General features: G+C 40.2%; 2 protein-coding genes across 2 annotated transcripts in view; one reads left to right on the top strand and one right to left on the bottom strand.

Annotated features, from left to right (window-relative positions):
* fgf14 (fibroblast growth factor 14) overlaps nucleotides 1–16,644 on the top strand; it is a 99,658-nt gene extending 83,014 nt beyond the window's left edge. The window contains exons 4-5 of the mRNA XM_014163796.3: nucleotides 12,460–12,658; nucleotides 14,844–16,644. Coding sequence (XP_014019271.1) covers nucleotides 12,460–12,658; nucleotides 14,844–15,019 — 375 coding nt within the window. The 3' untranslated portion in view covers nucleotides 15,020–16,644. The remainder of the gene's footprint in view (nucleotides 1–12,459; nucleotides 12,659–14,843) is intronic.
* Nucleotides 16,645–19,599: 2,955 nt separating this feature from the next.
* The window catches only part of itgbl1 (integrin, beta-like 1), a 161,513-nt gene continuing 159,608 nt past the window's right edge, over nucleotides 19,600–21,504 (bottom strand). The window contains exon 11 of the mRNA XM_014163793.3: nucleotides 19,600–20,015. Coding sequence (XP_014019268.1) covers nucleotides 19,927–20,015 — 89 coding nt within the window. The 3' untranslated portion in view covers nucleotides 19,600–19,926. The remainder of the gene's footprint in view (nucleotides 20,016–21,504) is intronic.

The following is a 21,504-nucleotide window of genomic DNA, read 5'->3' as shown; positions in this document are numbered from 1 at the left end:
GACTTTTAAACGTATGAGAATAGGTTGGCGTTGCAAATGCAGCCCAGCTTTTAGGAAGATGACCTTTTTCCATGGATTAATAGGCTTTATGCTGGCAGCATTAATAAACAATTTCTTAGTTTCCTCTCTGTGGTAGTGAACAAACGCTCTGCATATTAATGCTGGTCCATTCCTTCTACCGGTCCCCTCTCCCCTACACCTACTCTACACCAGCTGTCCCCATAAGAGAACCCTTTGAGGAACCCTTTTTGGTCCCTGGTAGAACCCTTTTGGGTTCTGTGTAGAACCCTTTCTACAGAGGGTTCTACATGGAAGCCATAAATGGTTTTACCAGGAACCAAAACAGTCATGGACTGTTCTCTCTGCTACCGCATGACAAGTGGTACCAATGCACCAAGTCTGGAACCAAAAAGACCCTGAACATCTTCTACCCCTAAGCCATAAGGCTGCTAAGTAGTTAACCAAGTAGCTGCCTGGACTATCTGCATAGTTTTCTAAAATGGCGCCGGAAGAAATGGTAGCAGTTTTACAGCGCCCAACCAATTGTGCTATTATGTGTTTTTTTTTCACATTATTTTTTACTTATTTTGTACATAATGTTTCTGCAACCGTATCTTACGGCAAAACAGAGCTTCACTTAAACCATATCTACATGTATATACTACCTCAATCAGCCTGACTAACCGGTGTCTGTATGTAGCCTCGCTACTTTTATAGCCTCGCAACTGTATATAGCCTGTCTTTTTACTGTTGTTTTATTTCTTTACCAACCTATTGTTCACCTAATACCTTTTTTGCACTATTGGTTAGAGCCTGTAAGTAAGCATTTCACTGTAAGGCCTACACCTGTTGTATTCAGCGCACGTGACAAATACACTTTGATTTGATTTGACCCTTTTTGCACAAACTCTTTTGACTCACATACGCTGCTGCTACTGTATTATCTATCCTTTTGCCTAGTCACTTTACCCCTACCTTTATGTACATACAGTATCTACCACAATTACCTTGTACCCCTGCACATCAACTCGGTATTGGTACCCTGTGTATATACAGTGCCTTCAGAAAGTATTCACACCCCTTGACTTTTTCCACATTTTGTTGTGTTACAGCCTGAATTTAAAATTGATTATTCAAAATTAGATTTTGTGTCACCTGCCTACACACAATACTCCGTAATGTCAAAGTGAAATTATGTTTTTTGAATTTTTTTACAATTGAATTACAAATGAAAAGCTGAAATGTCTTGAGTCAATAAGTATTCAACTGTTTAAAAAAAATATATATATATATATCCGAAACATACAATATACTTGCAGTGAAGCCGCTCAACAACTACACAACACCAGTCATCCAACAGACTCCCATTCAGAGCGACACACACAAGCATCCAGGGTCAATGCCCTGCTCAAGGGCATGTTGACAGATCTCACACCAGGCCAAAAAACGTGAACCCGAACCCTCCAAGATCCCCCCACAGTTCCCCAATAGTAGTCCCTCAACCATTTGAGACCCCTCCCACATTCCCCCCAAGAATAATTTTTTAAATAAAAAAATACAACTAATTTCATTCCAAACCCCCAAGAACCACCCAATGCACCAACAACCAAGAAAAGTTAACTAAAGAGAAAAAAGAAAAAGACAGAAGAAAACAGCAAACAACAATGAAAAAAAATAAATAAATAATTAAACAACGGACATCAAGGACACCTGAAATCATAACAGCAATGCCAACTGTATATGTTTGTGTGCATGTCTGGCACTATTACATGTATGTGTGTGTTCTTGTATGCGTTTATTTGAATAAGAGTGTGTGTATATGCATGTGTACAAACACCTGCACTGCATCAGCCTCAGGCAAACAGGCATTAGTTGTAAAAACACTGCCACTTAGTGTCATTTAAATGTACTTTTTATTATGTTTAATTTTGACTTTATTTTTTACTTTTATCTTTGACCATCATTCTATCTCTCGCACAGCAACTCCACTCCCACTTGTCTCCAATTCCACATCCCAAACATCAGCTTCTCTCAGCCCATCCCATCTATCTCTGCTGGTTACCCTCTTCGGATTTCTACGCAACACATATCTTTCCACTATGCTGTGATGTTTAACGTACAATTTCAATCTATCTAATCGAATAGAATCCACAGATTGCGAGTTTAAGATAAATACTTTTACTAAGAGTATTAGTAATTGACTGACCCGTCTCTCCAGATCTCCTAACAGTACTATTTCTAGGGTCAATTTTAGATCAATGCTATGCATTTTCAGCCATTCCTGAACCTGAGACCAGAAACAGGCTACCTGAGGGCAATACCAAAATAAATGGTCTATTGATTCTGTATCCTCACAACAAAATCTGGAGAGCTGTGATGATGTTATGCCCCAAATATTCAACATTTTGTTGGTGGGAAGAATTCTATATAATAATTTTAGCTGAAAAGCACGAAGTCTTGAATCTTGCGTTGTTTTACATATCAACTCATCAGTATCATAACCATCAGTACATCAAAAATCTCTTCCCAATTATTTTGCAATCTGTATGGCACAGTTGTCAACATCCTGGTCCTCTAATGAAACTGGTATACTTTCCTAATTATGCTATTTTTATTCCTCCGCCAGTTTTGATCCTTTATATTGGGCAGACAGACCAGTTCCCTACCTCCTCCCGCTGCCACCTGCCTCCTCCATTTTTGGGGTAATGCTGTAATCAATTGGTTCTACTCTTGGATTGAGCAGACCTTTCCATACAATTCTAATAACTCTATGAAGGACATAACTCTACCATTCCAATTTACAATATATTTTAAGAACAAAATACCCTTTTCAAACATCTTTCCCAGAAATACAGGTATTTTATCAACCAGCACATTTGAGTTCAGCCATAATATTTGTTGTAATATACAGTTGAAGTCGGAAGTTTACATACACTTAGGTTGGAGTCATTAAAACTCGTTTTTCAACCACTCCACAAATTTCTTGTTAACAAACTATCGTTTATGCAAGTCGGTTAGGACATCTACTTTGTACATGACACAAGTACATTTTCCAACAATTGTTTACACACAGATTATTCCATTTATAATTCACTGTATCACAAATCCAGTGGGTCAGAAGTTTAAAAATTCCAGAAAATGATGCCATGGCTGTAGAAGCTTCTGATAGGCCAATTGACAATATTTGAGTCAATTTGAGGTGTACCTGTGGATGTATTTCAAGGCCTACCTTTAAACTCAGTGCCTCTTTGCTTGACATCATGGGAAAATCAAAAGAAATCAGCCAAGATCTCATAAAAAATTCTAGACATCCACAAGTCTGATTCATCCCTGGGAGCAATTTCCAAACACCTGAAGGTACCACTTTCATCTGTACAAACAATAGTACGCAAGTATAAACACAATGGGACCACACAGCTGTCATACCGCTCAGAAAGGAGACGCATTCTGTCTCCTAGAGATTACAGTACTTTGGTGCGAAAAGTGCAAATCAATCCCAGAACAACAGCAAAGGACCCTGTGAATATGCTGGAGGAAACAGGTACAAAAGTATCTATATCCACAGTAAAACGAGTCCTATATCGACATAACCTGAAAGGCCGCTCAGCAAGGAAGAAGCCACTTCTCCAAAACCGCCATTAAAAAGCCAGACTACGGTTTGCAACTGCACATGGGGACAAAGATCATACTTTTTGGAGAAATGTCTTCTAGTCTGATGAAACAAAAATAGAACTGTTTGGCCATAATGACCATCGTTATGTTTGGAGGAAAAAGGGGGAGGCTTGCAAGCCGAAGAACACCATCCCAACCGGGAAGCACGGGGGTGGCAGCATCATGTTGTGGGGGTGCTTTGCTGCAGGAGGGACTGGTGCACTTCACAAAATAGATGGCATCACGAGGGAGGAAAATTATGTGGATATATTGAAGCAACATCTCAAGACATCAGTCAGGAAGTTAAAGCTTGGTCGCAAATGGGTCTTCCAAATGGACAATGACCCCAAGCATACTTCCAAAGTTGTGGAAAATGGCTTAAGGACAACAAAGTCAAGGTATTGGAGTGGCCATCACAAAGCCCTGACCTCATCCTATAGAAAATCTGTGGGCAGAACTGAAAAAGCGTGTGCGAGCAAGGAGGCCTACAAATCTGACTCAGTTACACCAGCTCTGTCAGGAGGAATGGGCCAAAATTCACCCAATTTATTGTGGGAAGCTTGTGGAAGGCTACCCAAAACATTTGACCCAAGTTAAACAATTTAAAAGCAATGCTACCAAATACTAATTGAGTGCATGTAAACTTCTGACCTACTGGGAATGTGATGAAAGAAATAAAAGCTGAAATAAATAATTCTCTCTGCTATTATTCTGACATTTCACATTCTTAAAATAAAGTTGTGATCCTAACTGACCTAAGACAGGGAATTTTTACTATGATTAAATGTCAGAAATTGTGAAAAACTGAGTTTAAATGTATTTGGCTAAGGTGTATGTAAACTTCCGACTTCAACTGTATGTAAACTTGCTCCTTGCTTTCAATGCTGATTTGAATGTCATTGAGAAAACCGAGAAGTGTCAAAGATTTCTTTCCGCCAATATCCTTTCTGAATTTAATCCTTGAAGTAATTATCTAGTTTTTCAAAAGTGTGTGTAATCTGATTACAATATTTTTGCTGTTAACGTAACAGATTACAGTTACCGTTTTTTATTTTAATCCCTTACATGTAATCCGTTACCCCCCACCCCTGCTTGTCAGTATGTTTGTCATTGGCAAGGACTAGGGAGTTATTTGCATAAAAGTAGAGAGCTAAGCACAGGCAATATCCTAGAGGAAAACCTGGTTCAGTCTGCTTTCCAATAGTCACTGGGAGACAAATTCACCTTTCAGCAGGACAATAACCTGAAACACTAGGCCAAATATACTCTGGAGTTGCTTCGCAAGATGACATTGAATGTTCCTGAGTGGCTAATTACAGTTTTGACTTAAATTGCCATGAAAATCAATGACAATACTTGAAAATGGTTGTCTAGCAATGATCAACAACCAATTTGTCAGAGCTTGAAGAGTTTATTGTGCAAATATTGTACAATCCAGGTGTGCAAAGTTCTTAGAAACTTACCCAGAAAGACTCACAGCTGTAATCGCTGCCAAAGGTGATTCTATTGACTCAGGGGGTTGAATACTTATCTAATCAAGATCGTATTTTAAACTGTTAAAATGTTTCTTACACTTTGACATGACCAGGTATTTTGTGTAGAAAAAAGAATAATCAAATCCATTTTAATCCCACTTTGTAACATACCAAAATGTAGGAAAAGTCAAGGGGGTGTGAATAGCTAACTGTAGCTAAATTATCGTTACTCATTGTGTATTTATTCCTTGAGTTATTCTTTTTTGTATTACCTTTCTATTTTTCTCTCTGCATTGTTGGGAAGGAACCGTAAGTTAGCATTTGACTGTTAGTCTACACCAGTTGTATACGACGGATGTGACAAATACAATTTGATTTGGTTCTCCTACTGTATGGGGACAGCCTTTTTCTTCATGCTTATTTCTCTTTCTGTTTCTCTCTTTCCCTCTCTATATCTCACCATTTTCTCTTTCACTCTTTCTCCCAACTCTCTATTTTTCTCTCTCGCTCTCTCTCTCTATATATATGACTCTCTTTCTCCCCCCCCCCTCTCTCTCTCATTCATTCTGTGGTGAGTGGAGTGATTATGTTGGTCTGAGCGGTGCTGGCCCTCTGTCTGTGGCCAAGGTCAATTATGGCTGCCCATTTAGAGCGCTGCGAATCAGGGTGCCGGGGAGTCACTGATGTGGAGAGGCAGGCAGGAGGATTGAGAGGGGAGAAAAATCAACCGTTGTGTGCCTCAGAAATGATTCGATTTGCCACGGGTGTAGAGGGGTGTGCCCCGACCTCATAACTCTCTGCCAATGTCACCCTTCTCTTTCTAAACATTATCTCAAATTCAGGTGGATCTCCAGCAACAGCTAGCATTATACAGTGTACCCTGCCGAGTACATGTATTTTCCCTGCTGAACTTGTAGAATACTAGCCAAACAGTATTTGAGCTGTTAATTGGCCTTAGATAATTAATAGCACATTTTTCATCTGTGCCAACATTGGCTGCCTAAAAAAACTGCAACAACTCACCTATCTTGAAATTCATTTTGAAATGTATCAAACCATAATCTGTATCTTTAACGTTTTGAAAGGGAATATGTTATATGTTGATCACAGGAGACATTTAATGCAATTACTGCCCCCCCCCCCCCCTCCCCCTCCGATTTACGTTGCTATAGGGAATGACCACCACCGGTCCTGTTCTTTAAGAGCATATCACTATTCCGGAGCAACCCCTTCTCTGTTGCCATAGCAACCGAGTGCAACTGTATGTGCCATGTTCTGCCCCCCACCACAAAAAAAATAGAAAACAGAAGAAAAAAAGAGAGAAGAGGAGAAGGGCCTGTCAAGGAAAGCACGGAGGCAGGAGCTGACAGTGTGGACCAGAGGTTGTCTGTCCTTAATAAAGTTTGCAAGCTGCAGCTCAAAGTCAAGACAGCCCCTGACACAGACTCATCACCTCATGGCTCATTTACAGGTTGTGGAGGTGAAATTAAGTAGAGCTTTCTATTACGCCCTCAGATATCGACCAAACTCACCAGACACACGCACACACACACTGAAAGCAATAAACTGGGAGGGCATGCCATGCACACCTCTTCACCTGAAAAACAAGATGGATGTGCATGCCAACATTTTGACTGGTGTATTAAATACCACAACAATGAAATTATATATTGCTCTATTTCTATGTCTCTATCCTCAACTTTCAGAATTTGTCAGTCTTCTCCGAAGCAATTTGGCACCAACGTTTTATATTTATGAACACAATGTTATTATGGCCAGCTGAAGTGGACATCAATATTTTCTATCCAAGATTCAAACAAGGCATCAGAAATGAGGAGAGTGGCGATGGCTTAGTTTCAGACTGTGATTTTTAAGCATCCCCTCATGAATTTAATGAACATGTTTTAAAAACAGAAAGAGGACGTATGTCTGTTTGGCTTTGTTCACGTTCCCAATACAATCATCTGAAAAAAACTGACTGTGATGAACGGAAGACAACAGAGAAGCATTAAAAAGCTCTATTGAAGCTGGAGATTGAGATGCAATCAGCGCCCGAAGAGGAGTCGTTTGACTGCCTCGGAGTCATCTTCAAACCACTATGATTATCGGTGACTGACAGTGTTTGTACCCAAGAAACTTTATCTCCCCCCACTCTCCCCAAGTCACTCAAAAATCTGGGAACCTAGTTTTATGAAAGTATTTGCATCCAAGAAACCTTCTCACTCACTTTGTTCAGCCGCTCTCGGGTGGTTGGAGAATCGTACGGTGTAAGTAATCAGCGCTCGGCCCAACATGGTCTGCCGCACAAGCGATCTCGTTGATTACAGTGACCAGTCAACCAGCAACGAGCCTTACCTGACGAGGAAGATGTTTAATTAATTACCTAATTGAAGTAACTGGGAACCGTGAAGGTAAAAACATATTTGGCTTTGTAATCGGCTCTGAGACATTAATTTGGTTCTGAAAGCAACGCTTCAACACCGTTTTATAACAAATGTTTTGAGGAGTGTATGGGATCTGGTCCAAAAAAGAGACACTTGGAGCCAGTTGAGCATGTGAAACACCTGTTGCAAATGTGCTTATTGGTTGAATGGCACAGTCAAAAGTCACTGCTTCCTCTTGCATTCAGATCTGTTGTTTTGTTGTGTGGTACGGTACTCTCATATTGTGGTGCTAATATACATACATACTGTTATGCTCCTTCCGATTGATATCCCACCTCTTATAGGTATGAATATTATTTGACACTGTGGATTTATCCTTTGGCTGCATAGGATGAAGCCATGGAGTTTTTACTCACACTACTGCAAAGTGGTCAGTATTGTAAAGGACTGTTCGTTCTCAACAACTTACCTGACTAAACAAAATTAAGGGCCAGATTCAATCCGTATTGCGGAAGATAAGCACTATAGGGTGATTGAAATTCAAAGCTAATTACAGATTGAGTCAACAAATGCAGCGTTTACCATAAATGCAGTCTCCACAAATGGGGCCACATTGCCTTTAAATGTAAATCATGCTATAGTGCTTATCTTCAGAGATATGGAATGAATCTAGGCCTAAATCAATACTCACTCCAATTAACTTCTACCTCAAGCCATTATATTTTTGATAAGCTGTGTAGCTGATCTGTCCTGAGTCCTGTCAGTACAGTACAGCGTGTTAAAGACTGTGCTTTCCCCGATCCCCTTGGAGACGGGAAGAGACAGGCATCTTGCACATGATAAGCGGTCCTTTGGAAGGAGACTGCTGACACGCCATGAATCTGAGGATGCGGGTCGCCAAATGAGGATGGAATTTTGCCTCATGTAGTTCAGTATTGTATTTTTTTTCATATTAAACATGCCTCTGAGCTCCGATTGCTTAGATCATAATCTCTTGAAGGGATAGTTCACCCAAATTACAAAATGACACATTGGCAAGCAGTCAATGGACAAGGTATGAAAGCAATCCATGCTTTGGTTTTATTTCCTTGGCACTGTTTCCAAATACTAATGTTTTAGCATTTGTGGCACAAATCCCATTCAATTCATGGTACTGATATTAGCATTTGTCAGGCATCGTAAAGTGTTTTTTTTGCACATGACCTGCCGTTACCACAATTACCACCCAAAAATGTAAAGGAAAAGTGACAGGAAATGAGCATTGCATCTATGTGCTACTTTAGAGGGAACCTAACGTAGCAGCCTTAAAAGAAACGCCTGAATGTAGATCTCCTACATACTGGTCTTGACGAGAAGAAAAAAACTGTCTAGGGAGGTTCTCTTCTGCACTGTTCAACCAATCCAGTAAATGTGGAGGAGGAGTTAAGATGGAGCTGAAGTCTCTTGCTTGGGTGATGCGTTTTCAGGTTGTCTAACTAGCATAAATACCGGAGGAAAGACCATCCAGAGAAAAAGCGCTTCACTCTCTGTTATTGCATGCACCCACTGTGTGATCACATTTGCGTACATATGATTGGCAAGACACACACACTGCAGTTTGGGCTGGAGAAACTCCGATGTGTGGCACACAATGCTGTGCTGACTGCAGTGCGACAGCACTAGCTTTCAATGCCAGACCGCGAAGGAACACAGGAAATCAAACGACAAAATGCATTCAAAGGCTACTGGCTGCGAGATTACTGTCCGGTCCCGACCCATGTTTTAACTAGCCTCGTTCGTGCCTGCGGGCCTTCGTTAAATTTTCAATGCCGTTCGAGATTCTGCACAGATTATTACAGCATAGGTGTGACGACCTTTGCATGTTATCTTGAACATGCACACTTTATATGATTACATAAGAAGACATTTATAGTTACAGTTACCTAAAAATGTGTTACTAATTTTAAGGTTGAATGTTACATTAGTTTGTAACATAGCCTTAACTTTAGGCTATTTACTGTATTACAAAAGCAGTTTGTGCTGAGTAGGTAGTTGGCTAGCCTTAGCAATTCAAAAGACACAGTCAGCTAGATAGCTAGTGCTATTAAAATCATATATTGTTTGGAACTGTTTCTAATGCCGATTCAAAGTGTGATAATGGTGATGTACTCACCCAATGCTGACATTAATGCTTAGATGACCGCCGAATCGAACCACAGAGAACTCGAGAAACTAAGATGTTTGTTTCAAAATTAAAGCCCACATACTGGTATCTTCTAGCATTCACTCGTGAGACATTCAGAGATTTCATTATAGTTTAGTCAACGTGTATTGTATAATTCACTGGGCAACATTACTCATTGAGTCAACTTCTCAACATTTTCTGACTAGTTGACTAAATCATGTTATCTCAACATTTTCAGTTTAATTGACTATTTTTCAGTTGAATTGACTTTGGAAAATTAGCTGAAACAACTAAAAGGCTAAATACGTTTTTACAGTGTAGGATGGCAGTGTAAACACAGCCTATGAGTCTTATGTCGATTCCTCAGTGTTACAATCATGACACAAGGGATATACAGCATTAGCTCTACTAGCAGCTCTCGCTAACCAACTGAGCCGGTTAAGTTCCTCGGGTCTGTATGCAGTCAATGGGATCCCTCTGAGTGTTCAATTAAGGAGACTGGAAGCTCTCCAAATATAGCTGCCAGCCTGTGCCTGCCTTACCTAATGCAATTTCATCTGATTGAGCCAGTCATTAATAAGTCCCCTAAAGTGTCACTTTGTCGTCGTCATCGTCCCCAACTGGTTGTTAAGCCCTGACAAGAGCAATTTAACACAGTGCTAATAACCTGCTATTACTCAGTGATGGGGTGCGTCGTCGGAACTACACACTCACCCCATAAATTATCCCCAGGGTGAAGCTGTGAGAGTTATGAGCAAACACCTAAATGATGGAAAGACCACCTAATATGTATTAACTACATCAAGTCCCGCTCATAAATGCCTAGCAAGGGGAAATAGCAGGGAAGAAGATTAAACGTGAGAGAGAAATTGGGATTTGAGGGTCTCTTTTTGTGGCTCAGACCCATTCAAATAAATTGCTGCTCTGACTGGATAGGTGTAAGCTAGTAGTGGGGTCTCTTACATTGACCTATGCAATCATGTCAGCGATAAATAAACTGTAAGGAATTGGGGGAGGAAGGAAGGATACATTTTGGAATTATTCAAACAGGGCCTTTGTGGGGGTGTGCTGAATAGGCCATAAGTGAACTCCTCCAACCAGAAATCCTTGGAGCATGACCAGGCGTTTATTAATACACCCCAATGAAAACCCCAATGTGGGGCAGATAATGTGGAAAGCTCTTTATTACCCTCCTGTTCTCTTCAGTTTAATGAGATGAATGGGGGTAAAGCGGAGTGAGATGTGGTGTTCATTTGTCATTGACAAAAAGGGGTGTGTGAAGGATGGTGAGGTCTTTGGATTAGCTAAAAGGTTGTTTGCACAAAGTATTAGAGATATAATGAGTATATTTTCATGACTCTTTCTTGGGTGTTTGCTAGCACAACATACACACAGATATAATCTAGCTAGTGTAACAAATTGAGGCATCTAGGCATATAATGTAGAATGTAGAATGGCACTGGAGGAAATGGCTGCCGTTTTACGGGCTCCTAAACAATTGTGACCCGATTCAGGAAACTAGTCATATGTCGAAAGTCACGACTTCATAGGAGAGCCGTTTGAATGTAAAAAAATATGTTTTTTTTAATCAAAATGCGTTTTTTGGCAGAAATGCCTTCTGGAACATGTGAACTTTCATGTGCCTTAATAACAACCTTGTATGCCATCTGTAAATACAAAAACAATTGTTAAATTACGAGCCTTGTTGGTTAAACCACAGAAAAAGTGAGCAACCTTCTTACTAGCCATGATTGGCTGAGATAATAAGAGGGCTGGACATGCCGAGAGAGGAGTTTGGATTGGTCTGCCACATTCAGGGCTTCTGAATATTTGAGCTCGTCAGTCTGTGTTGGTAATCCTGTCGAACGTGGCTTTTTTTTAAACGTATTGTGTAGTGGAGCTGCATAAAATTTGTCTTTGTGACCTCTGGATATGGCTACATGTTCAAACATGAATGATGTTCATATGCTTCATTGTTTTTTGCACAAAGGCTTTGTGTCTCAAATTATATCTTAATACATAGTATACTTCTTTTCCCAGAGCCATATGTCATAGTGAACCACATAAGTGTAGTGAACTATATGGGGAATAGGGTGTTACCTTTACCTATGCTTCGAGACCCAAATGGAACATAATTTATATTTCTTATAAGAACAAGATACATCATGTTTTTAAGAACTTGACTTTTTAAAGTTTTATTGTACAAATTATAAATTACAAGGGGGGATACAGGTGTGGAGAGGAGAGAACGTTGGAAGGGTACCCAGCAAACTGGGAAAAATCCCATAAAATTAGCTAAGATTCCCATTAAGTTCTAGTTAGGGTTTTATCTAACATTAGGACAACATCCCAAAAGCATTCAAATAATGTTTTCAATTAAAATATTTTTCTTTTCAGAAAATGTTTTAAATTAAATATTCTTGGAATGTTCTCCAAACATTCACTAAAATGTTGTGCAAAGCTGTAACAACCACCGCAGAACATTCCCCAAACATTCTCATTAGGTTTCCAGGTAAGGAACAGACTAAATGTGTTCTGGGAACGTTCTTGCAAGACAAACTTTGTATAATGATAAACACAACTGGACAGTTTTTGTGTTATGAGAACAACGTAACGACTGTTCTGGCAACTTTCACAGAACAAATTTTGGTTTGCAGGGTAAACTATGGGATTGAACCCGGTCACCGATGGGGAGTTATACACGTATTGAGAGCGGGGACCATTACCACTTAGCCATGACTCTGCCACATAGACATGATACTTAACCTGTCTTCTGTCTTTGCAGGAACTCTTTACGGCAGAATGCAAGTTCAAAGAGTCTGTGTTTGAGAACTATTATGTGATCTACTCGTCGATGCTGTACAGGCAACAGGAGTCAGGGAGAGCTTGGTTCCTGGGGCTCAACAAAGAGGGCCAAGCCATGAAGGGGAATCGAGTGAAGAAAACAAAACCAGCTGCTCACTTCCTGCCCAAGCCATTAGAAGGTATGCCAACACCACATTCTGAGTTTGATTTGTTTTCATTAGAAAATAACTGTTTCAGGGGCATTAGAGCAGTACAAGCAAGAGAGCAGCAAATATAGTTTTTGTTGTTTTGTGATGAGAGGCAATATATTGAACTGAAAAGTAGGGCATTTATATCTGCTAGACTTCTTTCAAGGATAACCTTTGCAAAACATAATTCTGTACCTTCTACTGTATATGAGCATTTCTTCCTGGCTGAGATCAACAGAAAATTAACAATTTTCTGACTGACTAGGGTTGCAAAGCTAGTCATTTACCAAAGTTAAACTTCTGTAATGTTGGTAACTAAAAGGTAATCTATGGCAATCTATGGTAACTTTGGTAATGTATATTTGAATGTTTTAAAATGGATTCATATATAGTATTATTACATATAAAGGATATTTCATGCTGAAACCCTCATATTAAACACCAATGGTATTCACTAAGTTGATGGATATTTATTTAAGATAATGTTTTACAGCTTTGTCATTCTATTTCTTGTTTTAAAATCATCTTATTTGATTTTTTTTCATATAAACTGTTGTCTTGTGTCAGGTTGGCTAGATATCCTTCTAGTGGAGGACCATTCTTGATATACGCTGGAAACTGTTGAGCGTGAAAAACCCAGCAGTGTTGCAGTTCTTGACACAAACCGGTGCGCCTGGCCCGTTCAAAGGCACTACGATCTTTTGTTTTGCCCATTCACCCTCTAAATGGCACACATACACAATCCGTGTCTCAGTTGTCTCAAAACTAAAAAAAAAAAACGTATTTAACCTGTCTCCTCCCCTTCATCTACACTGATTGAAATGGATTTAACAAGTGATATTAATAAGGGATCATATCTTTCACCTGGATTCACCTGGTCAGTCTACGCCTATATGGCATGTCATGTCCATAATGCTTCGCACACTCAGTGTATTTTACATGTGATAAGGTCACACAGAGGGCCAGAGATAATTACAGACACCTGTGATAATCCGAAGTACCCAAAAAGGCCAAAGTTACAAAAATTCTGGTAGTTTACTGGTAAACTTCAAAAGTTTCCAGTAATATACCCTCCCTTTGCAACCCTACTACTTATTGTTGGTACCAAGTTTATACCTCATGTCAGAGGTGTCAAACGTATTAAATGTATGGGCTACCTATGAGGCAGGGTTTATGTATATATCACCAGAATCCTACACAAGTCATAAACATGTAAGCCATTACATGCCTGCAGGTTCACAATACTACATTTCATCCTCCACACCCCTCGGAATGACCATCCCACACCTAAACCCTGTCACGGTAGTGTCTTTAGAGGGAACAAGTCTATCTGATCATGCCCCCTTTCCTGTTAATCCCACCCTGAGTAACCACCCACCGCTACACTGAAGGATGGTTATCTTCCCCTTGACGTATCATTTATATTTATCATTCCCATCCATAATTCACAGGTTGGCATATAGCACAGAGCGGAAGGGACAAGCCCTATCTTTGCGGCCATGAAATGTTGATGCTTTATGGTGCGTCTACACTCTCCTCCCCTCCCTGGCTGATTTGTGTCCATTATTTAAACATGGAAGCCTCCAGGAACCTGTACTGCACTGTCGTGACAGTGACACAGCTGCAGTGCAGGGAGCGTAAAGTGCAGGATCATTTGGGAGGTTCCCACTGCTCATTTTGCATAAAGGCTTTTGGCCACATTCAGATTGGGGTCTGTAGAAAGGAGAGGAAGATATATACATTTTTGAAAATGTAACCTTTACTTAACTATGGCAGCAGCCACAGGCTAAATAATGTGTTAGACACTTTTTTGGTCTTTTTCACCCCCTTTTTGCCCCTTTTGGTGTGGTCTGGAATGATTTCCAAAAACAAATAGAAGCCTCTGCATCAACAAGACATAAAACGGATTAAATCATTCATGCTAGCAGTCATTAGTGAAAAAGGAGCCATGTGGTTAGTTTTACAAGTTATTGAATTGAAAAGAGGAGAAATAAGACTTATTTTGCCCTGGGTTTTACAAAATCTTCCCCCTCTCCTCCATTCTCTCCCTTTCTTCTTTTATCTCCCTTTTTCTTACCCTCTCTATCTCTCTCTCTATCCCCTCCCTCTTTTTCCCTCTCACCCTTCCTTGCCTCCTTATCTCCTCCCTTCTCTTTATTATCTCTCTCCCTCACAGTTGCTATGTACAGAGAGCCATCGTTGCATGATGTAGGAGAGACCAAAGCGCCCAAAACAGCCGTCCTTCCCAGTAAAAGCACAACCGAGCCCCCAGTGATGAACGGAGGCAAACCAGTCAGCAAGCCTACTACTACTACTACTACTACTGCTACTGCTGCTAAGCCCCCCACATAGCCACAATTCACCTGGTGTGTGTGTGTGTGTGTGTGTGTGTGTGTGTGTGTGTGTGTGTGTGTGTGTGTGTGTGTGTGTGTGTGTGTGTGTGTGTGTGTGTGTGTGTGTGTGTGTGTGTGTGTGTGTGTGTGTGTGTGTGTGTGTGTGTGTGTGTGTGTGTGTGTGTGTGTGTGTGGCGGAGAGGGAGGGAGGGAGGGACGTACATGATGGAGTCAGGGATTTTCCCTACCAGACTCCAAACCGGCACCCTCTTTCTTCTGTGGATTAGATCCAGGCAATCTCTCGGTTCCTTCCTTTCTTCTTCTTCTTCTCCTCTCTTTCTTTCTTTCTTTCTTTCTTTCTTTCTTTCTTTCTTTCTTTCTTTCTTTCTTTCTTTCTTTCTTTCTTTCTTTCTTTCTCTTTAACTCATCAGTGGGGGATTGATGCAGAAGGGTGGTCGCCCCCGCCCCCACCACCCAAAACAGAAGGAAGAGTGACTCTGACAATGGAATCCGTAAAAATTATGTGTGTTTCACGGCCACATGTGATACCTTGCTTGCTGACGGTAACCCAAGACCACCCCCTCTACATATATGCCCTGTTGCAACAGTGTGTGCGATTAAGATCTATTTTCTATACCACAGTGCACCAGCTATGTTCTGGGGTAGATGCTTTACACATATAGTAAAAAAGAAAATGGACTGCTATCTTCTACTTTTTACAAGTATGTTCCCGTCTCTTTCTCTTTTCACATTTTTCTCTTTGTTGAGTAACTTAGAAAAAATACATTTTGCAGGGGCAGTGTGTGGTTTTGTAATACACGCGTTCATGCCGATGTATACTCAACACACACTGAAATACACTCTTCTTCCCATACACAACACATACACACACAAGAAATAAGATGCCACCGGTGGCTTGGTTCCAGGGACTCATTTAGGAAGTCTGGTGTTTGGGAAGCACTACAGATACACACACACACACACACACACACACACACACACACACACACACACACACACACACACACACACACACACACACACACACACACACACACACACACACACACACACACACACACACACAGCATCTACGTCGAGGGGAGAGTCAGAGTCTCAGGCTGCGTGTTGCTTTTTTAGAGCTCAATAAAGAAAGACTGGAGGATAGCTCACACAATCATAGCTGATGAAGTGCTAATTACCCCACTGCAATCAATGCGAGGAGCCCACACACACATACAGACACAGATGTGCGTGTGTGTTGGAGAACGCTTTAACAAGTGGTGTATAGGTGTATACATATCACAATCCGCATCCCACCAGCGGTGAGCTCTGCCTCATCCGGTTGGTAAATAGGAACCTGAAATCTATTTTTCTTAAATTCTTATTTCTGAGCAAGGGCTTTAGGAATATCTATAGGCCTTGTAGGCCACAGTCCCTTACTCGCTGACTTCTCTGAACAACGGGCTAGGCTAGTGGCTTAGACTAAATGGTTCAAGCCCAACGGCGGCAGCCATTTTACATTCATATTTACTCGAGGTTCGGCTGCATACCCATTTTGTTCAGCAAACTAAAGCATGGGCAAGTTTAGTATTGTGTTCTATTTTTCTTGCAGAAGCAATGCAAGAGATGGCTTATATTATAACATTTTCACTGTAAAAAAAAAGATTATACTACATATTCTGAGATATTACGAGAGGATTTTCTCTTAGCTCAGCATGAAGAGTCCAGTATCGCTCATCTTGGCCTATTACATGCCTGTTTAGACCTTGATCCTCAGCATGCAAATACATATATCCAGTCACGACTGGGCCTAAGGTGTCTCACCCACCAAACACATCCAATAAAGACCTAGCAGAATATTCACTCAACAACCTTTACAGCTGACAGAGATTGATTCATAAAATGACCAAAGTATCCAAGGAGCCAAAACGATACCACAGTTGTTGCTGTGTGGGACAACGGCAACAACAGCCGACTGCATTCTGATTCGATTTTCCTTTCTCCGGTTTTGCTTTTTTTCCACTGTGATTTACCATATGGTTCATTTTCACAAAAATAATCCCATTGCCAAATTGATTCTCTGCTGGCCTTCTTGCTGAACCTTTGAAAGGTCTTGATTGATGTCATTTTGGATCTTGTGTTCATATGAATCAAGGTTTTGGGATACCTAGAACCATTTACATGCATGTTTTTCCACATAGGACTATGGCAGAGTTCCCCAACTGGCGGCCCGCAGGCCAAATTGTGGTTTTATTTGGCCCCTCCCCAAGTTTTCTGAGCAAAATAAAATGGCAAAGTTGTTGTTGGACATAAGACTGTAAAAACACCAGGAAATCAGCTCCGAGTGATTTTAATTTGGGAAATCTGTTCCTAAGTATTCACCCGCATAAAAGATAGACACGTGATCGCATACAAATAAACGTAAGCAAGGTTTGAATTATATCTGTTTGGACTTCTTTCAGTCTATTTCAAATGTACTATTTATTTGTCATTATGTTCCGGCCCCCGCGGCTGAATCTAGTTGATGATCCCTGGACAATGGGATAAGGGAAAGGTACTGTTCAGACCTATGCTAGTGAGGAGTTGTTTGGAAATTGTTTGGGACTCGAATTAGCATGTTGTTAGGCACACTCCTACTTCCACTGGAGCTACTTCAATGCACTTTCTGTTCGGAGTCCTGATCTGATCATGACTGTTAGCAATGTATCAACCATTATCTGAATCAGCTGATTTAATTCTGACTTGATTTACTGGATTCTATTGATAGCTAAGATGTACAATGTTGATAAGTAGACTGAAGCTACTGTATGCTGCTAAAAATTGGAAATATATTAAGAGATTTATTTGCTGATATAATTTTCCAGTTTATTGGGATTTTAAGCCCCTATTTTCTAGAGGATGTTGAAGCACATTTACTAGTTAGACTTAAAAACACTTGTCTGTACAAAGCTACATTGATGCTATTATAACAATGCCGTAATATACACAAAGGAGTTGAAATAATACGTTTTTTCTTTAGGGCTTGTGTCCCCTCCACATTACACCCAGGTTGCATCCCAAATGGCACCCTATTCCTTCCATAGTGCACTATGGGCCCTGGTCAAAAGAAGTGCACTGAATAGGGAATATGGTGCAATTTGGGATGCAGATCCAGTAATTTCCCTACATCATAATGAACTCTACATGCTGGGCTACCCAAGCCCCTGCAGACCAGTTGACTGGTTCTTTGAAAGCTGAACTTTATTTTTGTAAATGACTGTGTAAATGTGCGTCTGTTTATCTCTCTAGCCGCCATCTTGTTTTTTTGTTTCTTTGTTTGTTTTGTTCCTACTGTATATGGGTCGTGCGTGATGTTGTTTTTCTGATCCTTCCCGAACAGTTTATTTTCAGTTTTCTCCCTCTGTCAACTAATTTGTCAAAAAGTAGTTGGAGAGGTTTTAGTTTTGCTTTTGTCCTTTTTCTCATCTTTTGCATGGGGAGAGGATGGCATTGATGGGCTGCATGTAGTAGGCTATGTGTATCAAGAACTGTTGGTATGTACTTCTAATTTTACATACATATATGCTACGAGTTTGTCTGCACTGTACAGTTTGTTTGTTGTATACATATATACAACATATTGAATAAAATATTTATATAAAGGTGTGACTGTAATGTCAGTAACATTAATGCAATATAGTGTGCAGTATATTATTGCACCTGTCATTTTGATGGGACAAATAAAACGAAAGGTTGGCTAGTACTAAAAAGCATGAAAAGGCCAAAGTAGAATTATTTACATTACATTTTTTCTTTACTACTTCCTATCAATCATGTTTTCAGGTAGAGGTTGGGCTCTCGAGTCAAAGAAACTCACATCCCCCGAAACCACCTTCTGAAGTTACAGGAATACCCAGCATCGCACTATAGAGCTATGTGTGTTTTTTGTTCTTTTTTCGGCCACGACATTTGAACATTTTCATGACATGGAGTTCACGAGTAAGGGGGAATTGCCATGCATTGATTGACCGGTTGTAGAAGATTATGATGTTTGTGATAGTTTTCAGCGATAATAGGCACTATTAAAACGATTTATATTTAAATATATACAATTGCAAGAGTGCCACTTGGAGATATGTATGTCATGTTATAACAGATTTATACCCACGTATGATTATGGTATTTTCATTGTTTTCCATGCAAAAATGTTGTGTCACGCGGCACATTCAATGTTTCATTATTAAAAAATAAATAAAACGCTCAAACGATACTCTTGACTTGAGTGCAGGGTGTTCTTTGAGGCAATTTGTCAGGAAGCACTTTTAACCCAAAAAACACACCACTGGTGAGAATCCCCCAAATGGAAATGATCATCAACACATACACATTATCATCATCACACACACACACACACACACACACACACACACACACACACACACACACACACACACACACACACACACACACACACACACACACACACCACACACAGAGAGTATTCATATTAATAATAAAACATTTATCCTTTTGTTTTCAATGTTTGGATTCTGTTTATGTACCTGCATCTTATTATGTGTAGCTTCCTGGAATATGTAAGCATTCTTACAGAAACAATTGTCATACATATAATTGTATTGGAAACATATAAAGGGTTACATGGTAAGGTCTTCTAAAGAGAAAAAACATATTTTTGCTACAAAAGTTTTTTTCTTGCATACAAAAAAGAACATAGTTTTAATAAAGATTATTTGTAACCAGTACAATGAATGCTGTTATACAAGTGATATGCAGAAATCTGAATGAAGAATTACATCCCAGTTTGGTTGACTTCTTTTTTATGCTCCTCTCCATCGCTCTCTCCATTCCTCTCCTCCCTTTGGTGTTGCACACCTTTTCTGACAGCACAGTCTCTTTGTATAGCTACTGAAATGTTCTGTGGTGTTAGTATTCAGTTCCCACCCAGATCTCACAGGCGTTCCCCGTCCAGCCATCCCAGCAGTCACAGTTGCCGCAGTTGCACATCCCATTCCCTGCAATAATAGGTAAGAGGAGAAACTGTAAAGCGACAGAGCCACCTGACCCATCATGCCTGCCTGAGCTTTCTTAACTAGGTTCCTGAACCCCCTGACAGAGTTCCACGATGGGGGCTCGAGCTAGGCTGAGGTCTCTTAGGTTGCTATGGGTATGCTCTAGAGTGGGATTACATTCTTGGTGTGAATTTATTATATGACGCTATTACATAAGGCTCAATCTGAGTCAAAGACAAAAGTATTGAAGTAAAAAGACAATGTGTGTGTGGTATAAAATATTGAGAGCGCCTGACAGATCATCAACACAGTGAAATGGTCATAGGAAATCACTATATTTTTGGCCTTAATATTGAGGCCTATAGCTTAGGGAGTTCCGCTGTGTCGACAAGAGAACACGGGAAATTAGTGATATTTTGAGCAAGTCTGGTCATGCAGTGAGCGATTTCACTGGGCTGCGGGCAGGGCAGATCAGGGCAGGACAAATCACCTCATCTAGACTCTCAGAAGTGGAGTAGTGTTGTGTGTCATGCCTCCGAGTTGGGCATTAAAGCAGGGATAGATGGAAAAACCAAAATATTTGTGTTGTGCTGTATTTTACATTGTATCATAAACATTCACACAAAGGGAATTCCCACATCTTCAAACTACAGGTATACATGGTTCTGGATGTTCTGTCTAGAAAATATATTGTGACATGTTTGGGGGATAGCTCTGACCAAAACTCAAACCCATGTTTGAACCCAAGTCCCTGCGACTGTCAGTCCAACGCCTTAACCACCAAGAGGTCTGTAATTTTTAAAAGGTCCTTAGGTGTTGTCCTAAGGTCACTACAATACAATTACAGACCTACATGATTACACATGCAATGTAAACTGTGCTATATTCCCTTAAAGTGATTTACTGGAATGACTATTCAAAAACACAACAACCAAACATTTAAGTTATTTTCGGAACACAAATCCGACAAAGACAATTAGATGTTTCTAATGTTGACTGAAGGTTGCAATTTGTTTCACAGGTTTGCACCCTCGTTTCTCTCTAGGCTCAAAGGGTACCAGCACTATCATCCTTGGTGCATGAAATGAACCAGCAGGCATTCCTAATAGATTTAATTTTCCACATCACTCATGAATTGTATGCATAATGAGAATCTCCTGCTTTGAACAATCCACAAAATTCCCACAGGTGGATTAACTCATCCACAAACTTTCAGACAGATGTTTGCGTGGTTCTAATTATAAAATATTGAGTGCATTGTACTGCCACCTTGGGAAGGGGGAGTAATCAAATAATTACTATTGTTTGTTTTGATTTGCATAACCCCCCCTTCCCCACTTTTTGAGAAGTCACTTTTCCCAGGGAAACATGAAAAAAACACGATTTCAATCATCCTCATGTATATGGTAATTGTGACATATGCCCTAATCATTAATATGCTAAACAGCGACATTTAACCAACATATTTATGAATTCCCTTTGTCCACTCGCA

Source organism: Salmo salar, chromosome 21 (genome assembly GCF_965601325.2).
Source record: "Salmo salar chromosome 21, fSalSal1, whole genome shotgun sequence".
Taxonomy (NCBI): domain Eukaryota; kingdom Metazoa; phylum Chordata; class Actinopteri; order Salmoniformes; family Salmonidae; genus Salmo; species Salmo salar.
Note: the sequence above shows the minus strand (reverse complement) of the source record. Positions and strands in the feature narration are given on the sequence as shown.